Source organism: Uloborus diversus, chromosome 3 (genome assembly GCF_026930045.1).
Source record: "Uloborus diversus isolate 005 chromosome 3, Udiv.v.3.1, whole genome shotgun sequence".
NCBI classification, from domain to species: Eukaryota; Metazoa; Arthropoda; class Arachnida; order Araneae; family Uloboridae; genus Uloborus; species Uloborus diversus.
The window spans coordinates 211,970,237-211,997,698 of record NC_072733.1 but is presented as its reverse complement, the minus strand read 5'-3'; the positions used below and the strand labels follow the sequence as shown (position 1 = coordinate 211,997,698).

Genomic DNA, 27,462 nt, shown 5'->3' with positions numbered 1-27,462 from the left:
GACGCCTATGCCGTACCCATCACGTTCGCAAACAAATTTTTGTGCATAACGTGTTCCACGCTCTCTCCACAGTAGTTGATGACCAGAATCACTTGTCACACTGAAACGAGATTCGTCAGAGAAGATTACTCTAGACCAATTTTGACAATCCCACCAACATGTTCCTTACACCAGCGTAATCTCTCTTGACGATGGCGTGGTTGAACTTGAATGCAATGTACGGGTTTCTGTGCATATAAACCGATATTATTTACTCGCCGTGAGATGGTTCTTGTAGAAACATGCGTACCGTTAGCGGTTATTAGATTTGCAGCAATCTCTCCAGGAGTGAAATTTCTGTTCCTTTTTGCCACGTGGGCTACATAGCGATCCTCTGAAGTTGTGGTGCTCCTACCACGACCCCCGGCATGCTTTTGCAAAACATTCCCACCTTCAGTGGCCTTCTTTAAACTGGAGATGGCACTTTTTGATATACCCATTGCAGCAGACACAGTGGTGACACTTTGACCTGCTTCCAGTCGTCCAACCGCTCGTCCACGATCGTAGATACTCAAATGATGTCTTGCTGACACTTTACTCTTAGGTATTTCAAGAACCAAACAGAATTTCAGAGAAAAACCTTTTTTAACATCCAGCACTATTTTTGTTAAAAACCAAACAGCGTGAATTTTCGTACGAATATTGAGCGTGTATGCACTGTCTTTTATACAGATAACGAATCTTAGTCTACCACGCCATCGGAGCTCGAATTTATTTCCATTGGCCAGGTGGTTGAGGTACAAATTTGCATAAGTCACGTGTTCCTTAGCAATTGTCAAGCAGTGTATTTCGACGAGCCTAGACTTGTAACTCCGCCGAAGCAATACAGAAAAGACTGCATTACTGTGATTCATATTACAAATATCGAAAAATTAAAAATACCGTCGGTTCAACGGGAATCTTACAAAATGTCAAAAAAATCGGTTTCGCCATCTCATATTTGTTTACAAGTTGGTCTCAATTCGGCAATATATCACCGTCGCCGTCGTCAGTCTAAGAAGCTATATTAGTTTTGCATTAAAGTAGTTAATAGCCACAAAAAAAAAAAAAAAAAAAAAAAAAAAAATTGAATTTTGACATCTTGAATTCAAATTATGTTTTTCTCAATCACGAGTGTGTGTATGTAGGCGTGTGTGTTTGTGTGTGGGGGTATGTGTGTTTGTGTGTAGGGGGTATGTGTATGTGTGTGTAGGCATATATGTTTGTGTCTGTGTGCTGGCATAAGTGTGTGGGTAGTTGTGTGTATGAATGTGTGTGTGGGAGGGGGTATGTGTATGTGTGGTAGGCATATGTGTTTGTGACTGTGTGCAGGCATGAATGTGTGTGTGTGTTTGTGTATGTGCGTGTGTATGTGTGTGCGTTTGTGTATGTGTGTGTGCGTGTGAATGTGTGTGTAGTTTTGTATGAATGCGCGTGTGTGTAGGACATGGATGCAACCTGGAGACGGCTTTCGCAATAGGAGCAGCATCGTGAGGACCCGGTCGAGGGTGATGGTGCAGAGGGTGGCGGTGGGATAAAATAAAATGATAGAACATCAAAACAGTCAAGTGAGAACAATAAGCAATCGTGATTGCTCAAAAAAAAAAGAGTAAATTGGCCTTTTAGAGCACCGATTGAAAACAAAAAGGGACGTACTCACCTGGAACGTACACAGACCGCACATACGAAATTTTAACCTTCTACAGCGTACCATTTTTGAGCCGCAAAAAACAACGCAATAATTAACTTGTTTGTACCTGAATGCAGTATTAAAAATTCTTTCAGGGGTAACTAAAATAGAAATTTAAACTGAAATTCAAGAAAAAAATTCTGTATGAAAACAATAACTCCATTTTCTTTGTATTAAAAAGTAAAACAGCGAAGGTCCTTTTCTTTTGAAAACATAGGCCAATTCCATCGGCTTTCCGATGTTTTTTAAGGCCGATAGGCCGAGATGTTTCCTCCAAGTTAGCATCGGCCGCCGATTCTGATGGCTAAATTTTTCAACCATCGGCGCCGAGGCATCGGTCGAGTCCTAGTTATTTGTGGCCTAAATGCACTGAATTTAGCACGAGACATTAAAAAGCATAAAAACATTTTTCTGCATCATTTCTAAACGAAAAATTATTCCCACCGTCAAACACAACTGCCGTTTGAATAAAGCACGGTCATGCAAAAACTGTATATTTCATAGCTGAGCTGTGGTGGTTTCGAATCGATGCTTTACAAGTGCGTCTTGACGTAAGCGGTAACCCGAACTTTACATTTTTAGGAGGGCAGAAATTTTCCATTTACCGAGTGGAACTCGAAATTTCACCGAATGATGATAATTTCGCCAAATAGGGAAGTTTTCGATTTTTCAATTTTATTTTTATATGATAGAGTAACATGTATGAACATCATAGGTGAAAAAAAGTTTGCGATACGATAAGTAGTTTTTTTAAATTAATTTTTAAAGTTCAAGCCCTTGTGACGTCAAATGGCATAGGAAGTGACGTCATGCGCTCTTCCGATAGGAGAGAAACGCTAGCGAACCGGTTCCCATGTCATGGGAGAAACCGAAGAACGTGCATTCGACTTCGAAGACGAAACGTAAAGGCTTATCTCCTCGCATTTAACTCCTCGCGTTTCTGGAACATTAAACCTCTCATCCTCTCGGAAATATTCGAATATCATCATTCATATTACTTGAGGAAGATTATTTAGATTGTGCTTTAACGAATCCGACCTCCATAGTGTGTTCAAAAGGATTATTGAATTTCTAAAAAATAAAATATCAGCGCGCTCAAAATGTCCCTAGCGAAAACAAGGGATCTTCGGCGGAAGGCTGCCCATTCGTGCCCTGTGACGTAGGCTCGTGACGTTTCAGAAGAGCGCACTTTTGCACGTGGATTTTTAAAAATTCATTAAAAACCAACCACGGTGTTTTAAAATTCGGCGATAGTGAATTTTTTAGTTTTGAGGGTCAATTAACAATATCCAATAGCTAAAATATGAATATTTAATAGGTTGCAACTTCCCTATTGTCAGACAAAATTTTTGGGAGGTCCCAGTGATCACACGTTTGTTTATTTATTTATACAGAAGCTAATGCTTCACATACATTGAGGACTGCGTACAATGCGTCTTGCCTCCGAACATACATAGGAAAGTTTAACATCACAAGAGAAGGAAGGAACACCCAGGGCACCTGCGGGAATCGAACCCGCTACCTCTGGCTTGGAAGACGAAGATTCTACCACAGAGCCCCCCTCCCCCCGACGTTTGCATAATCTAGTGTACAATCTATGCTATGCAGAAGTTGTTCACTTAATCAAAATAAAAAGCGAGTGTTTGCCGTACTTGTTTACGTTCTTTCTATCAAAATTTTAATTTATTATGTGAATGTAAACATTTTAAAATGTCTACAAATGGAAGCATATAGCGGCGAAATCTCTTTTAAGTCGTCTTTTCTTCAAGCGGTCAAGTTTTTCTACCCGAAGTGCGACTCTTCATTTCCTGAGAGTTCAAAGTTACCGCGCATGCGTCGCACTTTCAGAACTTGAACGGGACTAGCGCATTTGTGAGAAAGACTCGAAAGTTGCACGCACGGGCTGGAAAACAACGGCCATTTCCTCCAAGAGAACCGGTTCAATTTAATAATGACAAGACGCGAGGTAAGACGAATATTCTGTCATATTTCTAATGCGGGTAATCTCTAAAAATAGTTCCTCTTTCGGAAAATATTGTGTGTGTGTGTTTTTTTTTTTTTTTTAATGGATTGTAGTCATTTTCGCGTGATATATTTTCTGGATTTTGCTAGTTAAAGAGTGACAGAAAAGTTAATGTTTTGGGTCAACAATAGTATCCGTAAATTAATTAAGAAATAGTTTCTATATTTTTGTGTTCCCAAAATCGGTTCTGGCTCCAGTTGTAATGGTGCTCTCATAAAGTACATTTTCCACTCGCGAAAACATACTCATAGGAAAGCTAAATACAGTAAAACTTCGATTTAACGACACCTGATTTAACGATTTCCTCAATTTAATCATTCATTTCACTGATCCGGATTTGACTGTATGAAATGTCTTTGCTCCTGAGATTTAACGATATCCTTGATTTAGCGATGTGTTTTCCCAGTCCCTTGACGATCGTTCAATCGAGGTTATACAGTGTTTGCAGGAAACGGAAAAATTCCTCATTTAAGGTATCCGACTGCGTTCGAAGACATTTTTTTGAAAAATAACCTGGACATTTTTTTTTTAAATGTTATTTTTTAACTACATATATTTCAAAACTATGAAAAAAATGTAAAAACAAGCTTTTAAAATATTATTTTTTTTAAAAAAAATGGACAAATTTGAAGAAAAATAGCGAAAAAACGTGTCTTACGCTAACAGCTATGGACAAAAGTTGGTTCTAATCACACAAACCCTTGTAGTAATACATTTGTATGACATTAATGTGTGTTTTGCTCTAAAAGTTTTATTGCTTTTTAAAAAAGTACTGAAATATAGCCGAACAAAGTTCCTATACTGGTATTTTTCCGTAAACAAACGCCTTTGTTTAAACTTATCCGCATGAAAATATTACTTAATAATGAAATTCAGCTTAGCTTTTAGAGGAAAACATCAATCATATTACAGCGAACTATCTCAGAAAATTTCACATCAATACTCGAATAACTTTTTGAGATATCATTGTTACAATAGACAGCTTTCTTCAAAAATATCGTTTTTCAGAAAACGCGTTTAAATGCAACTTCTGGTCTGGAGTTCAGTGTAAGACTCTGTAATAATACAGTTATAACTCCAGTTGTAATTCACGTAGAGTAAAAACTAAGACAGTTTTGGAAAGCTAATGAATCAGACTACAAAATGAAATCATAAAAACAATTACGAATCATGCATCGTATACACATACATCGAAAATGTCGATTTTAACGTAGTCGGATACCTTAAACTTAATATTGCACAAAATTAACTTTTCTACTCTTCATCCTGTGCATACCAAAAATAACGTGCTTTATGCATAAATGAAGTGCAGAACATGTGTTAAATCTCAAGTTATGCGAGACAACAAGAGCTAACCAATATTTTGTAACGCATCTTCATTTTGCCAGTTAACACATTGGCTCAAGACGGATTCAGAGAAATGCCAAAGGAGGATAAGTTGATAAGTACGGTGGAACCCGTTACAACAGCCTTTGGAAATTTTTCGTTCTAACGGAATTTTGTAGCAATGGAATCAAGCAACGTGTTAACTGAAAATTTATTTCGTTGAAGCGAATATTTTTTTGTATTGATATTCGTTTGAACGGGATTTCACTGTACATATTTTCTAAATACCCTATAACGAAGACAGGATAAAGCGGAAAGCAGTTTGCATGCACACCATAGCAAAATTATGACACGCAATTAAAACTTTTTTTCGTTCATACATATTAAGTCATTTTATTATATTGCAGTATTTTAAAAGAATGAGGGTTTCATCTTATCAGCATAATTCGTCGTTTTCTGATTTTCTGCCTGAATATACTTAAAATAAAATCGGATGATAAGGTCAAGGTTGAAAAGTTTCGAAGTAGTTTGTCGTTTTATGAAACAGTAGTTACGGTGGGGGAAGATGAAGTTAAGTACTGAGTGGTTCGAAAGAATCCTTCGCCTTCATTTTAAACATAATATTCGGAAAGGTTGAATGTTTTTTACTCAAGGTCAGTTTGAAGTCGTAAGAGTCAAACATTGGAAGAACACCATCCATGCCATAACACAGTTGAGTTATTGTGCATTCATGAGGAGAAGACACTTCAGAACGCCTTCCCGAAAGCATAGCTAATTTTAGCGCGGGGGTGATCGCTATCGCTTGCAATTGAGACAACCCTAACTTTGGCGGGCATTTAAATTTGCGAAAATGTCTTTGTGTTCTTTCCTTTCGTTTCTAGCTACGCGTAATTGTTTACGAGGAATCTTTACCTTTTAAACTGAAAATTTCAGAACTATAAATATTGCATTTACAAAAAAAAAGTGAGGTATTTTGTTTTCCGAAAGAAACATTTCTATTAAGGAAAAGCTTTCTGAATTTTGAACGATATCCTTTTAAACACTAACGTCCTATATTCGAAATTGCAAGTGCGCTGATGAAAAAAAATGGGGAAGGGGGACAGGAAAGTTTCATTGCCACAAATACTGTGGCATTGAAATGCTTAAGGGTTGCGTTCTTTTTGAAGACTTAGTATCTCTATCTCCCTCTCTCTTTTCTCGAGGGGGGGGGAGGTGACTCAGCAGCTCTTAGGGGCTGGGTCTTTGATGCATCTGTATGGATTGTACGAAATTTGAGATCATATAAAGTGGGTATACAGTCAGTAGATCTACAGTAGCAGTTAGTTTTAAAAAATGCTGAAAACATTATTCAAACAAAAGTCCCCCCCCCCAAAAAAAAAAGAAAAAACCTGGTTGAACCAAAGGCGGGGACTGGCCAATTGCTCCAGAAGGAATTCACATCTGAGAAATAAAAGTAAATAAGAAAACAATAAAACATCAATCTGAAATAGATTAATGCAATTGACTATTAAAATCAAGATTATTTATCTAAGTATTGCATGAATGTTAATGTTTAAAAATATGTAATAATTTTCGGTACGTTATAAAAAATGTCTATGGTTGGAATACTGTTTTAAAATTAAAGGTTCATCGGTAGGGCTGTCTTAAGAGATGACAACTACCCCCAGGGCGAGTATTTGCCAGTGCGGGGGGAGGGGAGGGGCAGAACGAAGACTTCAGTACACAGTAGCTTAACGTCCACACGGATTGTCCATAAAGGATGTTACACTTCACCTTACCCTCTCCCCTCGTCACATCTCACGCAATGTTCGATGAACATGTTGCTATAACGAAAACTTTTATTTGGACCAAAATGTGTGAAGTCACATTTCTTGTAATCCCATCCTTCCCCCTTGAGATTAACTGTCAGAAGTTCATGAACCCCGAACCCTCCCTCCCTACCCCTTTCAAGGGTGACATCATTTGTAAACGGCTCCTTAGGTTTGCTCTAAGTCACCAAAATTGCACTAGCAATTGTTTTAAGTGAAAAGAGCGGCTCCCCCCCTCCCCCCTGGATAGCTCTAGTCGCGATTTTTTTTATGATCATGCATACTTTTAACAAAGAATCATATCGCACCCGGCAGGGAAAGTGACACAATTCAAAATTTGGGAAAACCGTACCGGTTATTGATTTAAAATCTAAATTTAATGCTCTCTCTCGACACAAAAATCGCAAAGTTAGCTCACCTAAATGGTGCGGGAGGGGGGGGGGGGCAATGTGCGATATGTTGAACAACTGAATAAGTTGACTATAGCAAAGTTTCTTGCTAAAAATTACGCCTTTTACGTTCAGAGTCAAGGACGGATCCAGAGACTATTCAAGGAGAGGGCAATTGATTTCACACCCTTACCCTTTTATAAATTCGCAAATCTCTGCCCCCCCCTTCCAAGCACCATGAAAGATCGTCACATTTCAGTTATTTTAGGAGGCGGGGGGAGTTCCTTTTCTACAAAATTGCGGAGGGGTGTACCAAACCCCATCCCTTACCTTAACGCCATCAAAGGTGTCCAATAATAAAAAGTCTAATAAATTTCTCTTTTTTTTGGGGGGGGGGGAGGGAACTTCAATTTTTGAAACTTTCCTGAGAAGAGCCTTTGAACTATAACCCTATTTAATATCACTAAAATCGTCTAAAATTGAGTTTTTGGAACTTTGAAATACTTCCTATATAAAGTTCGGATCCCTATCACTAAAGTGTTAAGATATGTGCTACAATTTCATTTTCCAGATAGCAAGAGCTTCGTAAAACTATTGAAGATAGGCTAAAATAATTTCCAACTTCAGTATCAAAAATATGCGGTGGAAGAGTTCTGGATCTCGACTCAAGGAAGGGGCGATCGCCCCTCCCTTGTATCCGTCCTTGTTCGGAGCTGTACTAGAATACGGGCAACAAACTTTTGCCTATTTTATGATCCTTACACGTAACGCTGTTCCGTAAAAGTACTGGAAGAACTTTTAGAGTAAACGAAAAAAAACTTGAAAAAAAAAAAACATACTTTTTTTTCTTATTTACAAAAATAAATAGGTCAAAACAGCTACATCAAACGTTGTTTCAGGTACTTATTCAACTATTCTGTAGATAATCATATTGGCATGTGAAAAGCTTTAATTTTTGTTTTGTTCCTTTTTTCATTTCTGAAGAATAAAAGCCATATTGAAAAAAAAAAGTACTAAAATATTGAAATGTGTCACACAAGTGCAGCTTACCTATTGTGGCTTCCAAAATTGTTGGTACGATTTAAATGCGTGTGGTTAAAAATGAAGTGCCTAGGAATTGAAATAGTTGTTCAATACTTTTTCATACTGTCTCTACAAATTATTACATCAACCCAACATTTTTTTTACAAAATATTGACTGTTTAAAATGGGCCAAAAATGAGATGACAGAGAAATATTTTCAGAAAAATTCGAAATTAAACTCGTCTGTCGTTTTCTTTGTTTATTATTTTTTCAATGCAGTGATAGTTAAAAAATCGTTTAGTATTAATTTTCGCTTGTTTACTTCACAAATTCTACGTAATTATTTTCAAAATGGCTCAAATTCGCAAAGTAACAACAAACGCAATTCGAAAATGCATTAGTTCTTCATTATATTCGAAGTAAAACAGTTCGAAATGTTGCAATAGTAGTTCATTTATTCCATACTACTGTGTAATACTTAAAAAAACACTTTAAAGAAGAAAATTGGATCGAAAATAAGGTGATAAATGGTTGACCAACAAAGTTAACAAAATGCGATCAGAGATTTATAATTAGAAAATGCGTGAAAAACCCACGTTTGAGTTCTGTGAAAGTTTCAGCGTAATAGAATGAAACATTTCCGTAACTGTTCACCGTGTTTGCAGAAAATGTTTAGTTAGTGTGAAAAACAGAAAATTTAGGATTTCCTTTGCAAAATCAATGTTAAATTAACCCGAAACGTATAGACATACACTGCAAATCTTAAAATACTTTAAAGTCGAACAATTGTCTTTGTAGCAGACCTTTTTTTTCGAGAGAGAGAAGGTGGGAGATGATTTCTTAGAAAATTATAGAACACTCTTCTTCCAGTGCGATAACGATGGCCAACTGGCAACCTTTTTTCAGTGTTGGTCTGAAGCCTCATCCCCAAAAGACGCATATGGAATCTTCCGATACCACGTGTTGGGGGCGTGGCCAAGTCTCAACTGCTGAAAAACGGACAATATGCACCATGTTCTCGTAGCCTTATGGAGTCAGTGGTGCAGAGCCGGGGTGTGTGTGTATTGGGGGGAGGGGGAGGGTAAAAAAGTCATATTTTTGCAATTTTACCATAATGCACGAAGAGATCATCGAAAAATTGTTCTTGCAGTAAGAAATGTGTAAAAAAAATCTGTTAGAAATTGTAATATTACAAAGAAAAAAAAAAGTTTCATTTAAAAGCAGACATAATGATAGGAAAAGCATTCTAAGGCTAAATGAACTCATTTAAATACATTTGGTATTAGAAATTTTTAAGTCTGATATGATTTAAAGTAGGGATGCATCGATAAGCAAATTGACCGAATACCAATTAACCTACTGTTGATAATCGGCCTATTAATTGGCTCTGGCCGATTAATGATCAGAATGGTTATTTTTAATGCTACCAATTCCTCCTTCCATTTTTTTCTTTCTTTCTTTTTTTTTTTTTTTGACTTTAGATAGTTAACAGTTTATTTCTGAGAAACGAGTTTTCTCCTCTTTTCTAATTTTCTAAAAATTATTAAAATTTTAGAATTTCATGCAATTTTTTTCAGCCAATTTTCATATTAATGTTCAATAAAATCACATAATGTTAACTAGACATGAAACTTTAAAAGTATTATAGGCAGCCTGCGGTGTGCAGGCAAACTAAGCATTTTTTAGTTGAAATTTATTTTTAAATAATTAGTAGCCATTTAATCCAAGTATTTCATTCATTATGAAAAAATATAAGGTTATCTAAAAGCACTATTATAAAGGGGAAAGTATTGACTCATGAAACATGATGTAACATTGTATATATGTGCATATTTATTCAAAATAAAAATAATAAAAAATATTCATTTGAATTCTGAAATTTTGAATTCAAATTGTTTTTCGCAATCACGACGACGTTGCGACACGACCCTACTCATTGGAGTTATTGTTTCTAGAAACGGCTCCTGCCCCTCCTCCTGGGCGGTTGCGTGTGTATATTGGTGTGTGAAGGTATGTGTGCGTGCATGTGTATATGCTTGTGTGTGTGCGTAGACCTGTGTGTATGCACGTAGGTGGGTGTGTGAGTTTGTATGTGTGAGAGTGTGCATGTGTATGAGCGTGCGTGTTCGTAGGACATGGACACCACCGACCAGAAGTAGCGGATTCCGAGGGACAGTGCTCAGGACCAGAGGCCGGCGGTGCTGCAGAGGCCCCTGGTCCAAGATGAAAAAAAGGAACCAAACGCCAAGGACGGTGAAGTGAGAACAATAAGCAATCGTGATTGCTCAATAAATTAAAATATTACTCCAACCATCAGTCTGTAAAAATTTTTTAAAAAGTTTGTACATTTTTTTTACAACAAATAATATTAAAGAACCTTTTTTTATTGAATCAAAAATTAATAATTTAAATAGTAAGTTGTATAATGTAATCATATGTATAGTTACGGGGAACACATTAACTGAAAAAATAACTAAGTTGTGTCACTAAAAGCTGGGGTTAGGGTATCAACGTAAACTTTAGGAAATGATCTTGTTTTTCTTTACGAAAAAAAACAGTACTTAAGGGAGGGGGGAGAGTTAAGTGGGATCATATACACATTTGTGTATTTCTGTTACATTTCATTCCTTCGAAAGATAAATAGAAATAACATTAATAACATAAAAATAAAAAGTGGCGTGATATGAAAAGTTTAGGGAAAGGGGGTTGGGAGATAAATAATTTTTGCATTCCAATTTAAGTGTCATTAATTTAATTATTCTTTATAGTGTCATGTGAATTTCAGCCGTGATAATTATTCTTCAATATGTCATTCAGTTTTACGCACTTTCTAAACTATTTATCTTTACCTTGTACTCTTTCATTCTGCAGTTCTAAAACAATGTTTGCAGCAAATTGTTTTATTTATTGTTCATAAATGTATTCATCGTAGTTTCTTGTTGAAGGTATGCTTAAAAAAATTATTTTGAAAATTGTTTTTTTTTTTCGCCGATTAATCGTCAAAATTTGGCCGATTATAAATAATTGGCAAAGTGGCCAATTAATCGGTGCGTCCCTAATTTAAAGAATAATAATTCATAATTACCGTACACTGTTAAAAATTCAGGAAGATTTTCTGGTAATTGTTACTGTAAAATGGTATCGCTAACGCATCGCTGATTTTTACGGTAATTTATACCGGAGAAATAAGCAATCCCAGCGCCAATTGGTTGCTGTGGCCTACCGAGGAAACCGTAAAATTTTACAGTAACATTTGATTTTTACGGTAATAGTTACTGGCAACATGGATGCCAGTAACAATTACCGTAAATTTTCCGGAAAATTTTTAAGTCTATCTACCGTACGTCAAGAGGAACTCTCGCCCTTACTCGAATGGGAATAGTTAGAAGTTTTGGTTCCTGTTCTAATGGGGAATTTTAGGAACTGTTTTTAGATAGGACATATTTCACTAACTTTCTATTTTATTTGGTCCTCAATGTTTAATGAATAGGGTGACTAGTTATGAGCATGGTTCAAGGTTTTTTTTAAAATTTGGATTGTTTGTTGAACTGGGATGTTGCAGATCTCGTTCATGAAAGATACTAAATATCAAGGTGTTAGAACTTAGAAGTTGCTCTTTTACAGCTGTAAAATTTTCATTTACACTAAAGATTGTTAACTTCATTATAAAAAATATTACTAATCAAGGCAGTTTTTCTTTGAGATTAGTAATACAGGGTGGTGACAGATCAGGGAAATCAGGGAGATCAAGCAAAAGTCAGGGAACTTTATTAATCAGGGAAAAGTCAGGGAAATATCAGGGAATTTTGAAAAAATAACAAAAAATCAGGGAAAATTGATTTTTTGAAGAAAAAATTTTTTTTTTTTGCTTTACAAAATTAAGTACTCTTAATTCCCTACGCATTTTCCGCCAATTATCTGTTCAAAAAAAATAATAATAATAAAAATAAAATTAATGAGGTGCGATTATACACAGCCGCATATTTGTGAATCTTTTTTCCTCAACGTCAAAGTATTGAATCTTACTTATTAACCACAGGATGAACTTCCTAAGATTGCTTTTGTGTCTGTTAGGTTTATTTTACCTAGCTTGAAATTTCTTTTTACGCTTTCAATGCTACGTAAAATAAACAACCATACATGCAAAGAGGAAGCCTTCAATTATGCCTTAGCTCCTTTGCCTTTATTCCATTGTCTCGAAGTAATTAGCGTACTATAATCACGATTTCAAGAAGAAATCTTTGGTTTTTGAATTAATACTATAAAAGCTTAAAAGTTATTACTTCTTCGCGTTTTTAATTTAATTGCTAAAATTGAGCTTTCAATTAAAAAAACTTTGTTTTTTGCCGTTATACTATTTGTTGTCACCCCAGGTAATAGGTTTTCTTTTCTTCAGACTTTAGTGATTCTTTAATTTTATAACCAAGTTGTATTCTTCTTTTATATATTTTGAAATTAAGTAATTCCTTTTTTTTTTCTTTTTTTCCCCCTTGCATTTCAAAGTTGTTTGTTACAAAAGCAATCTAAGATTTTTTCTCGTTACATACTGAAATCATTTGAAATAGAGTTAACTTGTGTACTTAAGAAAATATCTTTATTTTTTTTATTGTTAAAAATGCTGTATTCATTCATTAAAACCTATGTCCTTGATTAGAGAAAAGCTCCCTATGAATGGTTGTCAAATGGTTTCATCTGTTTTGCATAAATATGTCAATTAGTTATATAAGAATAATTACATTAATTCTATTCTTTCACTATTACTTGTTATTCTTGCAACAATTATTTTACTGTTTGAAAACTTAGAACTAAAAAGTAATTGAAATTATTTTGAACTATCATAAATACACATGTTTTTAAAAGTAATTTTAATAGTTTCTTAAATTCTTATGCTAAGTAGTTTCTGGAAGTAAAGTTTTTTTTTTAAATTTTCTCTTTAGTTCTACAACTTTACATAACTTAAAACGTTTAAAACACTGCATTTTATACAAACATACAAGGGATTTCAAGTAGAGCAAAGAAAGAAAACCATTATCATTGGTAACGTAAATCAGGGAAATTTGGTGAACTTAATCAGGGAAATCAGGGAAAAGTCAGGGAACTTTTTTTCACAGTTCCTGTCGCCACCCTGTAATAGAAAATAAAACTTCTCGACTATAAATGTTTATCTTTAAAGATATTGTAGAAATATTTCATCACGTATTACGAAAAATGAATCTGTGCTATTAGAACTACTTTGTAATATGATCAACCTGATCTGATTTCATGGATCCTATGGAAATAAGTGCAATGTTTCCGACGGAAGTTCGTTTGTAATCTATTTTTCGAGCAGCGGAAATTCGCTTTTATATGCACGTTACGGAACTGTGCCAATGCATCTATTTTGAATACATGCAGATTGAACTAGTTCTTAAATCCCTCCTTGTTTCGCTCCGAATCTCTAATTTGTACTACTCTGTCGCATGTAATGGGAGAGGGGAATAGTCAGATGTAAATAGCTAATTGTTTTCAAATGGTCATTCATATTAAATATTCTGAATTTTTACTTCAGGTTATATCAACTTACGTTTTTTGCTGGTGAATTCTAATTGAAATCATTGAATCTGCAGCAGTTATTCTAAATTTACAGCAAAATATTTCGTTCTTTGTACTACATTTCTACGTCCTTGTAGGAGTTAAGGGAATATTGACGAAAAATTCCCGTCATAAATCTCAACCTAAGTTTCCATTTTAATCGCGCTTGAATGAATTTTGATTAGCTTTTACTTCATGTGCCTTCTTACATGTGTGTGCGTACGACCGAAGCATCCATTTTCGTTAGATCTATTTGTCGATTCATTTTGCCGACATTTATTTAAACTTACGAATGTATGAATGACTGAAGCAACCATTAAGCAGTAAGTTACCCCCCTTGAGCCAGGGCTAAGGCAGAACTACGTGCAATATACCTGACATCACCCCCAAGAGCTCCCTGTTACTATCATTTCAGTGACAACCCAGAAGGGAGTCTCTCGAGAAAGTGCAGCTCCCACCTCCATAGAGTCCACGTGGACCCGTGCCCAGAGCCACCTTTTATTTAGAACACCACAGTTAGACAAAGCAAATTTGATAGACATGTTTGCTATTACACTATTTGATTGTGAAGACATAGTTGTAAGAAGTGACATTAATCCTTGAGTACGATTGGATTTGTGGGCCTAAATCACCATTACGTTTACATTTGCTCAGTAGCATTGATATTTGAATTTGCAATTTGTAAAAATGACTAATGGTAGCTGTGTGGTAACCATGGTGACAGGTTCTTTTCCACTGCTTGTTGTGCAAAACTGTATGCAAAGGATTACAACAGCATTTTGAGATAAGCAAGAGATTACACAGCTCAGTGGAATAAGCAAGTATTATTGATCATGAAAAGTATTACTACAGTAAAATATGTCTATAAAGATACTGTTGAGAACAGGGCCGCGCCGTCTCTATGTGCAAGGTCGTGCGGCGCACTACGGCGCTAGAGTCAAAAAGGCATCGGGCTCTACCAATCAGAAATGCTCCAAATGAGGGGGGAAATCTCCAACCAAAAAAAAATAATAATAAATAAAATTGAACTTTTCATTATATCTATAAAAGTAGCGGTGAAGTTATACTCCTCATTGAAACAAGCAATCCTCCTTGCTGCCCATCTATAAGGAAAAATTATTGCTTTGTGTCTGAATATGCTATTCAAAAGCGCTCTTTTTTACACTGAAATTCCACCACTTGATGAGCGTTCGTGGTCGAGCGGTCTAAGGCGCGGGTCTTCGCTGACGTCCACCTCCGGGAATCAGTAGGCGTACGTTCTAATCCCGTCTACACCGAAATTAAATTTATAATCTTGCAACTCAATTTTCGCCCACTTTTTGTGATCGGATTCTTTTAAAATCTTGAATACAACCTCAGAACCGATGACAATGCAATATTCTATAATCAAATTAATTTATTAACAATAAGTTATTAGCTTATTGTAATTAACACGCTTTTGTTAGCTTAACTTTGTTTGTGTGTCCAACTTTCCTTTGGACAAATAGCCAGTGGCTTATTAGAACTACTTATAACGGAAAAATCAGAGCTGCGGAGTGTAACAATGTTTGTACATGAATATACCAGAAAGCATTCAAAATGTCTGATGTAAATAATGCAATAGAATACTAAGATACATTCCATTATGAAAATCGAACACACGCACATTTCATTTAAAGAGTTACAAGCGTTAACTGTATTTAGTATCTAAATCTTATTTGAAAATAAAATAATAGTTTAAAAAACTAAAAACCCGCTTTAGTAGCAAAATGAACTAAAAAGTTTAAAATAATCTTTGAATGACAAATATATAAAGTGATTGACCAAACACTTAATTTTATTGTAATAGAAAAAAAGCGTGGGTGGGAGGGGGGCTTCTTTTTAGTTGTCTTAAATTTCTCCCATTTGTTATCCATGCAAAAATGTAAATAGGCAGCCCCCCCCCCCCACGCTTTTGTTTTTATTACAGTAAAGTTAAGCGTTTGGTCAGTTACTTTATATACTTGTCATCCAAAGATTATTGTTAACTTTTTAGTTCATTTTGCTACTAAAGCGTGTTTGTTAAGTTTTTAATTATTATTTGTAGGTACACTGATATTTACATCTGTCTTCCCTCTTCTTAAAAATTAATTCAATTGGTAACTCTTGCCAATAAGTTGATTTGTGTGCATGTCATCCTATTTTTATTTGATGCAATTTCTGCTTCATTACGCTACTTTAAAAAAAAAGGTCTTTTATTTATAAAATATATTGTTCACACAACACTGTATTGGAGAATAAGTAACTTATCAAAAGCATCATAAGTTCACTACAGTTGTGTAATTTTTTTTACAAATGCCTTTGTTGAATTTAAAACAATGTTTATTTTTGTGTTCACATTATTATAATCTAATAAAGAAAATTAGAAATACTGTTATTTTTTAGAAACATTATGTAGAAAACTAAAATCCATAAATAAATTGCTGATCTAATGAAAAGTTATTTCTCTGTGGGATCAAGTATCCCCCATGAATGTATCCCCTGATGTGGGGATACATGATCCTTTATGAAATTATTAAATAAAATTATTTTACCAAAACTATCTGTTTAACTTCAATTAAAAAATAGAGGAAAGATAGAGGAAAAAAAATACCTTTGTTCACGTACTTTTTTTATATATAGAAAAACTGATATTTTGCAGCAAAGGGGAAAAAAATTGAAAACTAAAGTGGGGATGAAGTATCCCCAGTCTCCCCTACTTTCTGAAATCATTGAAAGTTTACAAGATTATATAACTTCCAGCTAATGATATTTTTTCTTTATTGGGTTGTAAAATCAACTTCTTTAAAAAGATATTTGGTGTCCCAAACGATTATCTATTGCTGAATACATGAAAGAAATATCAAAATAATTAGTGCCCCAAGTTAGGGAGGGATCCCTAACTTGGGACAGTTAAGATTTTTTTTAAGGGACATATCTACACATCTATACCCTTTCTTGAGGTGAAGTACTAAGGCACTTCCCAAAAGTTGAATGCTTCGTTTGATTGGAAAACATATGACTAGTATTCTACTAAAGATAAAAGTTCAGAATTTTTCCAAATATAAACACTTGAGTTTATCATGTTCTGATTTCTGGACTTAACATGTAAAAACAATGAATATAAACAGAAATGACGGCAAAGTTAAAATCCATAGAAACGAAATAAAAATATAAAACACGTATAAATTCTAATTAATCATTTTGCCCGTTCAAAAAATTGTTTTTAATGGTCATTTTCTACTGATTTTTCGGTACATTGTCAAAATCCTGTACTTGCTACGTAATTTGTATAATAGAAAGTCATGGTTGCAGGTTTTTTCTTGATTTAAAAAGTACTAATCAACGCTAAACGATTACCTTCAAGTTTCTGTTCGTACGGCCATTTGCCAAATTTAATGAGTTATAATATTTCATCTTGTTAGAAACAATTTGTGTTGGTTTTACAGTTTGCTTTTTATTATTTGTTTCTAGAAGGAGCATAGTGATAAGCCATGCCCTCTAGATGCTAACATCTATGCCACCCGAAAAACGGTGGCTCAAGGCATGATGGACATCGCCTTGCTGACTGCAAATGCCTCCCAACTAAAGCACGTTTTAGCCACAGCAGATACTCATGATTATTATCTGATCAATCTAGTTTTAATAGCAAGTTCCATGACATTGCAAGTAAGTAATTTCTGAATTATCTTTTTGTGGAAAGAGATCTTTTTCCTTTTCCAGAAATAAAACTGCATCCTAATTTTATATTCCGGATTCGTCTGGTAACTGTTCACTTTTCAAATGACTTTTTTACGTCAAACGGGGGGGGGGGAGGGGGGGGGGGAAATAATTCAATGAAATGTTCAACAGCTTTAAATGTGTTTATGAAAATAATGCGTCTATTTTGAAGCTAATTCCTGCTATGTTTAGAACAATGCCATTACCATCTTTTCCCACAAGTGGCAAAATTCATGACACAGACTTCGTAATTGAAGTTTTTAGCCGGAGGTAATTTTAGGGACTTTTAATCGCTTATTTTGTGGGGGGAGGCTCTTGTTTTGAGGTGTGCTCCGTGGTACTCGCCTTTAACGGGGGGAGGGGGACTCTGTGGCTCTCTATTTTTTAAAATTTTCTTTTGCTCCAAGTCTTAATATATAACCGAATAATCATTTGTAGAAGTTGCAATAGGTTTTAGACGAACTCTTTTACATTCGTTGATGTACAATAACGGGCATTCAGGTCATTTATTCATTTCATGTGCCATTGCGTATTTTTGTTTCAGACTTTATTTTTATGGTCAAATTCGGGCCCCTGCGAGATTTTTCCAATTTTATTTTCAAATTTTTCTTTTCGATTTTTCATTACGGTTTCTTGTAAAAATTGCAATCAAGTTTTTGGTATTTCTTGATTTACATCATCCAACAATTTGCTTGGAGATGGATAAGATTTGGTTTCAACGACAGAGAATCGGATATCTTCCCTAATAATAGCTGCTGCAGCTTCTACAGCCCGTAACCGATCTTGTTCGGGATCTCTTCTATTTTACGATAATATATTAACTTGTGTATCACGAAAGGGTATGGTAATAAAAAATCCTACTTTTCTTGTTATTATGTCAGTTAAATATTTTTGTTGAAGTTTTGTAATGATAGTTTTATCTACTGCTGTCAGGACATCTTTGTGCACTTTCAAAGTAAATTGTGAATCGTCATGAGTTTCTATATGACTAAAAATCTCTGTCATAAATAATGAGACTTGAGTATCATGGCGAGGCTTTTTATCAGCAGATGGTACACGACTAGGACTGGGCGATATACCGATATATCGTCATATATATAACTATTACCACGGTAACGATATTTAGATTTCTATCCGTCCGATATATCGGTTGAAACAGAAATACTGGACATAATTACGGAGAAATTGAAATACTAACTCAAAAATACATAACTTTTTGTAGTTCTTTATGATGGATGAGGGCTTAAAATTTCAAGAAATTAACTGTGTTCTTCAATCAGTTATTTTATTTTTAATTATAGTACAAGGGAAAATTAACAACAGAGCCGCCGAAGGTCAAAGTGGACCCATTGTCATATTGGTTTCCGAATCCCATCCCCCTAAAAGTTTTCAAGAGCGGGGCCCTTCTAAGGGCCGCGCCCCTAGTTTCTGACAAGGCTGATATGGCCTCTCGTGGGGCCTGAAAAGTGAATGCGTGTTGGTTAAAAAAGCATCTTAATGCAACAATAAAAAATTAACCAATAGAGGTATCAACACGGTTCATAATTCTAATTAAACGTAAACCATTGATATTACGCTGGATAAAAGGTTTGCGAAATATACTGAACAGAAATATTTGTATTAAAAAAGAAATGAAAAACGAAAAAAAAAAAAAAACTAATGAGATTAAATAAAATACGCCGCCAGCTCAATCATTTCCACCCGAGTTGTCGTATCAAAAAGAGCGCAACTCATATCATAACTGAATGAAAATAGTAGCTTTATCTTAGATATTTTTTATTCCGATCATAACACGGTAATCCAATTTTAAAACGTTATCTCCGTCAACCCTGAATCTGAACTCTTCTTTCCAGACATTACTGTTAATGCGCGGACATAATGTTTTTTTGTGAAATTTGTACGCATTAACATTAATGCGCGAACATAGTGTTTTTTTGTGAAAGATGTACGCATTAACGAAGATGGAATTCAGTTCTAACATCAACGGGCTTATGTTCTTTGTGAAAGTTCTACGCATTTTCGTAAGAGTAACCAGTAAGAAGTATGATTGAAAAAGCTGAGCTTGTCGATTTATTGGATGGATTACCAATGATGGATTACCAATAGACATTAATTGGATGGTTTACCAAGATGGTTTACCTAAGACCGTCGGATGAAGATGAAAAGTAAGTACAATTTTTAAGCATTTTTTTTTACTAATGTAACATAAATGAATAATATGCATAATTCGTGGATTTTAAAAATTATGAAAAATTTTATTGAAATAAAAAAGTCTTATAATTTATTTAAAAACGCAAAAAAGAAAGAAGTTTACTGCATTAATTTTGATAATATTCAGATTTTTCAAATAAATAAATGAAATTTAAAAATTTATTTATTTAATTTTTTCCCTCGAAAATATTTAAGTTACATATCAAATTGCAGTGCATTTATGGCTGCATTCTTTAAAAATTTATTAGTATTTTACTTAATCTTACTCAACTAAAAAATAAAAAGTCTTAAAGCAAAAGCTATTAAATGACTAAAAACAAACTATTTAAGATATCAATACGAAATATAGTTCATAGTACATTCAAATTATTGAGACTGCTCAAATTGAAAGATTTTAAAAATATATTGAATTGAATATTTAAAACTTTTGAAGCACTTTTGTCATGCATTGAGCTATACCATTGAGCACGCCCTCCTCCCGCCCTTCAGGAAAGTTTTGAATTAGAGAAATAATATTATATTTGGAAATGTTTTTTGTTTTTCGATCATTTACACCCCCCCCCCCTCAAGAATGTATCAATGTATCGAAAATATCGATATTTGGCGAGCGATATATCGCGGTATTAAAATTCTGATATCGCCCAGTCCTATACACGACTAAAGAAATTAGCATAGCAAATAGTATGGTACTTTGCTTCAGCTGGGATCTAATTATACTCCTAAAGTATACGATCTTTTACTAATTTTCCTAACAAATCGCACGTTCTTCTGCTTTTTTATAACATAGTCTTTGGAATTCATGGGTACTCACTTTATTTAACTTAATCTCACGTCGGTACTTCTCTTTCTTTGTTTCCGAGTCTTCATCAGCTGTTTCAGAACAAAATAAACGTTGTTTGAAATCCAACACTTATCTTCTTGTACGGGGTACATTTGATGACGATGAAGGTTCGCCTTCTTGGTGTTGTTTCAGTGTTGCAATAGAATTTTTACTAATGTATACTTTTCGACACTTGATATACACTAATCTAATCAAAAACCTTTGTGCACTATAGGTACGCTCATAGCAGGTCCACTTCTTCATAACTAGTAAGAAAATAAAAAGCCATCAATTCCACTAACTTTCATCCTGTCAATGCGAAATCGTGCTGTTATCGTTATTTCAAAATTTCTACTTGACACGAGTTTTTGTGCTTTTCTTGTTTTCGGTTGCATTAGCACCTAAAAGAAAGTTTTGATTTGTTTCTTTTGCTTTTGGAATTCTTGTTTCGTTTAAAATATTTCTAATCATTTCTGAAATTAAGTTTTGAGGGCTCCAACTTTTGCTCCGCATCTTTCATGTACCGATTTTGTATGAGCTGAATTTATCGTTATAATTATTTTAGTTAAATGAAATTAAATACACATTATTTACCGTTATCCTTTTCTTTTTTTCTGAAATCAGCTGTTAAAAAAATTGTTAGTAAGTTACTTGAAATTTAATTTAGAGCGAAGGATCGTTTAAAAGTATTCTAAACATATTCATAATTATTTTACAATGGTTGAAATTAAAAAAAGTTTTTAGTCAAGGACGCGGGCGGAGGCACGGACGTAGCCAAGGGGTCCGCACCCCCCCCCCCTTCCCGAAAGACCAATTTTTGTCGGTTGTTGAACCTCACGTCAACAAAAATTTTTCAAAACAGAATTTTTATGAAACCCAGTATTTTCCCCTTAAATATTCCCATTAATCGGCGATTTTCCCGCGTCCGAGTCAATTCAGAACACGAGAACCTCGTGCTACTGCAGTTCCCTCTTGCTCCCTGTCTTTTGCTGTGTCGCGTACTCCGTCCGAAAATGACGAATTTCCGTTTCTTCTTTCAACTCAGCTGGGTTGTGACCTTGAAATTCGGCCCCTTTCCCTTGGTGCACCAGATTGCCATCGGCAAAGTAATTGAAAACAAACATTCATTGTCACTTTCACCGTACCCCAGTCTCATTGGCGTGGCTTTCTTTCTTTTGTTTTGACTGTTTTCTCGTTTGGACTTGATTTCCTAGACACATGCTGCACGAAGGACAGCCAGAGTGGGGTGCAAGGAAGCAAAGGAAGTCCCCGTCCCTCAAAGAGTTAATAGTTTGTTCAAGCTTTTAAATGATTAGAAATGATAATTATAAAACGGATAAAATTAGAAATTTCAATTTCGTATTATCAAGAGAATGTTATATACGTAAATAAATGAAGAACTAGTTCAAGTTTTTTAAATGAAACCTTGCTAATATTTTCGTCGAGAGGGTGGTTGAATTCGGCCAGAAATCTTGTTCAAATTGAACAGGGTGCCGGAATTACGTAATGTAGCATTCATACAGTTATACATTCGACTCGATAGATATAGGTTTCTTTATTTTTTCAAATAAAATGACGTGTACATATTTTGTTGAAATATATTACAAAGCTTTAATATTTTATTAAATTATCACCTGCATTTTCCAAGTAATCCCTAGAACAGTTTTCGTTTTCCGATTTTGTTTTATTATGAAATTTTTATAGGAATTATATCACTCATTTTCAAAGCATCAGAACAGAGGAAGCTTATGCGATGGAATTTTTCTATCCATATTTGGAAACTTAGTATGGGATAACTTTTAGTTTAATGTTTATTTTATAAATTGACAGTAATTTCTTTGCCCCTTAATATAAAATTTTTGTTAACTAATTCTAACTAATTGCTCTAACAATTTCAGTTATTTAATTATAGATAATTATCATATTTTCTTAATTAGTTTTAATTGGATTTATTTTTTAACGTAAATATGAGCTACTAATTCTGCTTCTCTTTTGAAGTTCGTGCAACCTTGGACCCCCCCCCCCCAAATTTACAAAGTTCTAGTTACGTGCCCTGGGGGGGGGGAGGGTTTGAGGAGGGAATTTTTTGCATTAGTTTTTAATTACATTTTATCCATAGGTTTTTATTTCTAAGTTATACTAATCTATTTTTTTTCAAATTTAAGAGTCAAGTTTGTAAGCAAGCCCTAAGTCCTCAGAACTGTCTGATAAATCATTCAAAAAGTTTAACATCTGAAACATTTTTCTATTAAAACTGACATAAATTTGGAGCCAAGCTATCAGAAATTGGTTTCTAAAAGCAGATGGAAACTTTGTGCTCAAAAAATAACCATGTGACAATGATAACAATAGTTCTTGGTCTATAATTTTTAAGTTTCCTTGTTTTCCGATGTTGTAGGAAAAAAAAAGGGGGGGGGGGCTGAAACCAAAAAAGATGTCATACTTTTTCAAACTTTTTGATCAGCTCTTTCCTTTTGTCCCAAAGTGTCACACTTCACGACCCCCCCCCCCCCCCTTCTGTCGCATGTCACGCTACTTTTCATAAATATATTCTTTAAAAAAAAGTGTAATGTCACACTTACCCTACGCTTCCTTTTTTTTGGACTTACAATTTCACCCATTCAAATCGTTGCATCATTTTTTGGACAGCCCTTGTATTTAAAATTGATATTAACCCCTGTATGATACATTCGAGTCGGGTGATTAAAATTTTTTTTCATAATATTAGTGTTTGTAACAAATGGGATCGTTGAATTTCCTGTTCATTGGAACCAGGTTATCAGGAGGGGGCACTGGGTCTGCACAAATGGTTGATCTGGCTTCAGAAATCATATTTTCAAAACTACTGCACACATTACGATAAGCGTTACGAATTACGTGACTTTATACGAGGGTTTTTTTTCTGTCAAGCTCGATTACACAAATGAGAAATATGGGAGCACATTGTGCAAAACATTGAATTACAAATGCCTAATTACAAATGCCTAATGTTGGAGCCTTTTGTTTCACGACAACATCTAACCTGTAATCCAGTTCATTCCACTTATTTTGGAGCATTACACTGCTAATGACTCTTAAGGCTGTACAAATGCGCTGAATTGAAGTTTCTGTAATGTTTTTGTTATCCTGAGTAAATGAACTGTATCTTTGACGTAAACCTATAAAACGATTACTTTTGTCATGCGACCAAAAGTTCACACATCAAGCTTTTGCACCTGAAAATAGCTTATTATATTTCTCTTTACATTTGTTTATCACTTATTGTTTTATGCGAAAGTTTCGAAAACATGATTTTTTAAAAACTTTGTTAATAATTGGCGTTCATCCTGTATAATCAGTATATGCGTCCCTCATATAACACGGTTAATTCGTTCCGTGTAGTATCGAAACCGTGTTATATGAAACTTTTTAAAAAATAACTTCTTAATTTATTTTTTCACTAGCCGCCTGCGGCGACCAGCCGGTCCGCTTTCTTACGCCATTCGCCTTTCTATGCAAGCAGCCACCTACGGCGGCTGTTTGGCTAACTTGTCATTTAAATTTTTACTTCAAGTTTGCTGCCTTCGGCGGCTGTTTAAATTAATTTGGCAGCAGTATTAATCAATATCTCTATCTTTTGTTGTGCCATTCACATTTTTACGCCAAGATTGCTGCCTTCGGCGGCTATCTACTTTTACGATCTATCTCTAAATTTTCTTATCCATCTCTATTTATTTTAACCTCCCTGCCCATTTCCTAATAAAAACAAAGATCACTCAAAAAACCACCTTTTTTATTTAAATAGAGCAAAAAAAAAAGTTATCTTCAAAATTCCCCATAGTGTGCAAAAAGTAGCGTTTGACAAAGAAAAAAAAATCTCTGTTATTATTGAATTAAATGTGCATAACTATGAAATGTAACGTAATATAGATGCAGCAAAACGTTCCAGCTTGGGGGGGGGGGATGGAAAAAAAAATAAATGCAATTCCTAAATAAAACAAAAAAAGGAAAGAAAAAAAAGCAAGCTCTGCCGGAAAACACGTGGTCATCACGTCATAAAATGTAAAGTAAGCTGTATAGTAAAAACAAAAGATAAACATTGTTTGCGATTAAGATTCCATCGTAAATACCGAATCGAAATCCAAGTAGTGACGTCAGAGGCATAAAAGATTGAAGAACGCTTTTTTCGACCGATGCGTGGAAAGACATAATGTGTTCAGCATTAAAAAATTGTTTTAAAAAAAAACTATTGCGTATTTTTAAGAACTTTTTTCTTTTGAAGAGGGCGAAATGGTTTTACTATTACCAACTTAAACTTTGGAAATGGTGCTTTGATACTTCTCGCAGGATGATATTTAAAAAAAAAACAAAACCCAGGAAAAATGCAAATTAAAAGTTTTTTGAAAAATTCATAAAAAATACAAAAATTGCTCTATTTTCAAAATTTTTTCATTCATAATACTTAAAATTAAATCTCCTACTTTATTGTGCAAAAAATATTTGTGTGGTGCGATTGGTTCGGGGTCTGTGAGGTAAAAAGTGCAAAAAAACACATAAAACATTAAATAACTTTTTTCTAATTAAAATATCAAAAATCGAAGCCCGAGGTGCACATCTTCAGCAAAATTTACACCTGTATACCAAATTTCATCTTTCTATGCCTTACCGTTTTCTCGGGATGCGCGCCACACACACACACACACACACACACACACGCACAAACATCTTATTTTATTATATGTATAGATGTCAATATGTATCGTGTTGTATCGAAACTGTGTTATACGAGACTTAGAAGTAATGTAAATCAAGGGATGTGTGCCGTATTCTAGCGAAACAAAGTTTCCTAAAAACAAAGTAAAAACTTATTAGTTATCAAACATTAACAGAATATATTAAACAAACGTGAAATTCCATCTTTTTTAAGGAGTCACAGTACCTTTCAAGCAATTTCTTTTAATTTATATAAATTTTATATTTCTTTGAAACCATAACATGCATACTTATTTCGTAATCAAAAATTTATTTTCAAAATTTAAAAATATTGCCTACTTTTTTGAAAATTCAAAAAAAAAAAAAAAAATTAGAAAAATTTCAACTTTTTAAAATTCCTAAGGCTTTTTCATTTTTGCACTAATTTAAAAAACGTTTTTTTGCAAAACGATCACTATAATCATCTCTAAAAATCTGTGCATTCATTTGCTTATGAGTTCATTCGAAAATTTTCTGTGATTAATAATGTAAAAAATCAGTTTTTTTTTTAAAATTTGGTTTTTAAAGGTTTAACATGCTTTAAACATTAGAGTAATATATAAAATGCTTATCCAATGCACAGTTTTGTCAAATATGTTATCCCAATTGTTAAAAGTATTACTTTAAAGCTGTATCTTTAATAGAAAAAAATCCTTAGGGATTCTAATGACATGAAGACACAAAAATATCATCATCGAAAAAAAGCAGCTTAAAGTTTTTCTTTTGCATAAGAACACATTGGGAGCCTGGCCTAAAACCACTCATAACTTTTTAAATATTTGAATTAAATCATTGAAACTTTTCCCCTGTGTTCAGAATAGTTTTTCGTTTTGAAATAAGCAATAAAAAAATTTTTGATCGAAAACCATAAAGTTTCGTACCGCGCAATATCGAAACCGTGTTATAATAATCGCAAAATTTGGTACCATGTGATATCGAAACCGAGTTGTAAAAGTACCGTGTTATACGAGGGAGGGGGTATTCTCTTCTGTTATGTTTATTTTCTATGATTTCCGATGTTTAATTCTATCTAAATCTTACGTGAGGAAATGGTTGTATTTTCAGATACTGGTGGGCATTCTGCTGGTAGTCGTCGGTCGATGGAACATCAATCGTCGCAAAGAGCAAAATATCGCGAATCTGACGAATAATGTCATAGTTATCTTGATCTTTCTAATAACAGTGGTGAATGTTCTAATTACGGCCTTTGGTGACGAGGACACGGATCTCGCTCCATCCTACAGCAACTGGGCGGATGCGAGGATGAAAGATCGACTCAACGATGCTGAATCATCTCGACTGGAAAGAGAGCTCAAGTCGACTGTCAGCTCTACCCCTCGGACATGATCCTTCCTTTCAAAGGATGTTATTATTTAATTGCGAAAATTATTTCATTATTTAATCTTTGTGGCTCAAAAACGCGACTTCAATGGAGTTGTCCATCATAGACTTCGAATAACTCACTAAGCGTCATGAAACTCTTAATGTGTTTGGAGAATATAGTACTTAATGTTTAGATGCTGTGTTTTGTTTTTCTGTATGTGATGTTTTTGTGTTGAGTAAGAAAAGTTTTGATTAGCTGATTACCATTTTGTTCGTGAATTTGTTTCTAAGATCGTTGTTATTTTTGTTTCTAAAGATTGCAATTAACTGTTAAAAGATCATTTTGCCAATAAATATTATTTTATTCACTCGAATTTTTCTCCAAATTCGGAACATCAGAATTGAAATTGCTGCATATATTTCGAATTTTTGGTCAAAGTGGAAATATCGACTGAAGTATCAAATATAAGGCTTTATGGATGTTATTTGCTTATACTGGATAAGATTCAAATCTTGCGGTAAATTGCGCCACGGAGATGGCGCATGAACTGGAAGCAGAAATGGAATATTTTGTAGTAGGTAAGGTCAGCGATAGAAATTTAAAATGTGTCACGGACTTTTCGGGACACTCTGTATAATGTTATACATGATAAGTAAGCTTTCAGTTTGCCGAAACAGAGAATATAAAATAAAATTTCACCTTTTTCCCCCCAAAGCTTGCTCATAAGAACACCGTGTTGTGGAAACATGCAGTATCATTTTGCATAAAAATACTTTCGAGCTAGAGCCATGTTCACCACGTAATTTCGGTT

The 27,462-nt window shown here is 34.4% G+C and overlaps 1 protein-coding gene across 1 annotated transcript; it reads left to right on the top strand.

Moving 5' to 3' along the window:
- Window positions 1–3,565: 3,565 nt before the first annotated feature.
- LOC129218654 (ninjurin-1-like) lies at window positions 3,566–27,018 on the top strand. The gene is made up of 3 exons (XM_054852974.1): window positions 3,566–3,674; window positions 17,320–17,514; window positions 26,393–27,018. The coding sequence occupies exons 1-3, from the start codon at window positions 3,660–3,662 to the stop codon at window positions 26,672–26,674; spliced, it is 492 nt and encodes a 163-aa protein (XP_054708949.1). The 5' UTR covers window positions 3,566–3,659; the 3' UTR covers window positions 26,675–27,018.
- Window positions 27,019–27,462: the final 444 nt, after the last annotated feature.

What these genes read in the sequence shown, in the direction of transcription:
- LOC129218654 (XM_054852974.1), top strand. An exon ending in CAAGTTCCATGACATTGCAA is followed by an intron (nt 17,515 to 26,392) that starts GTAAGTAATTTC and finishes TTGTATTTTCAG; the next exon opens with ATACTGGTGGGCATTCTGCT.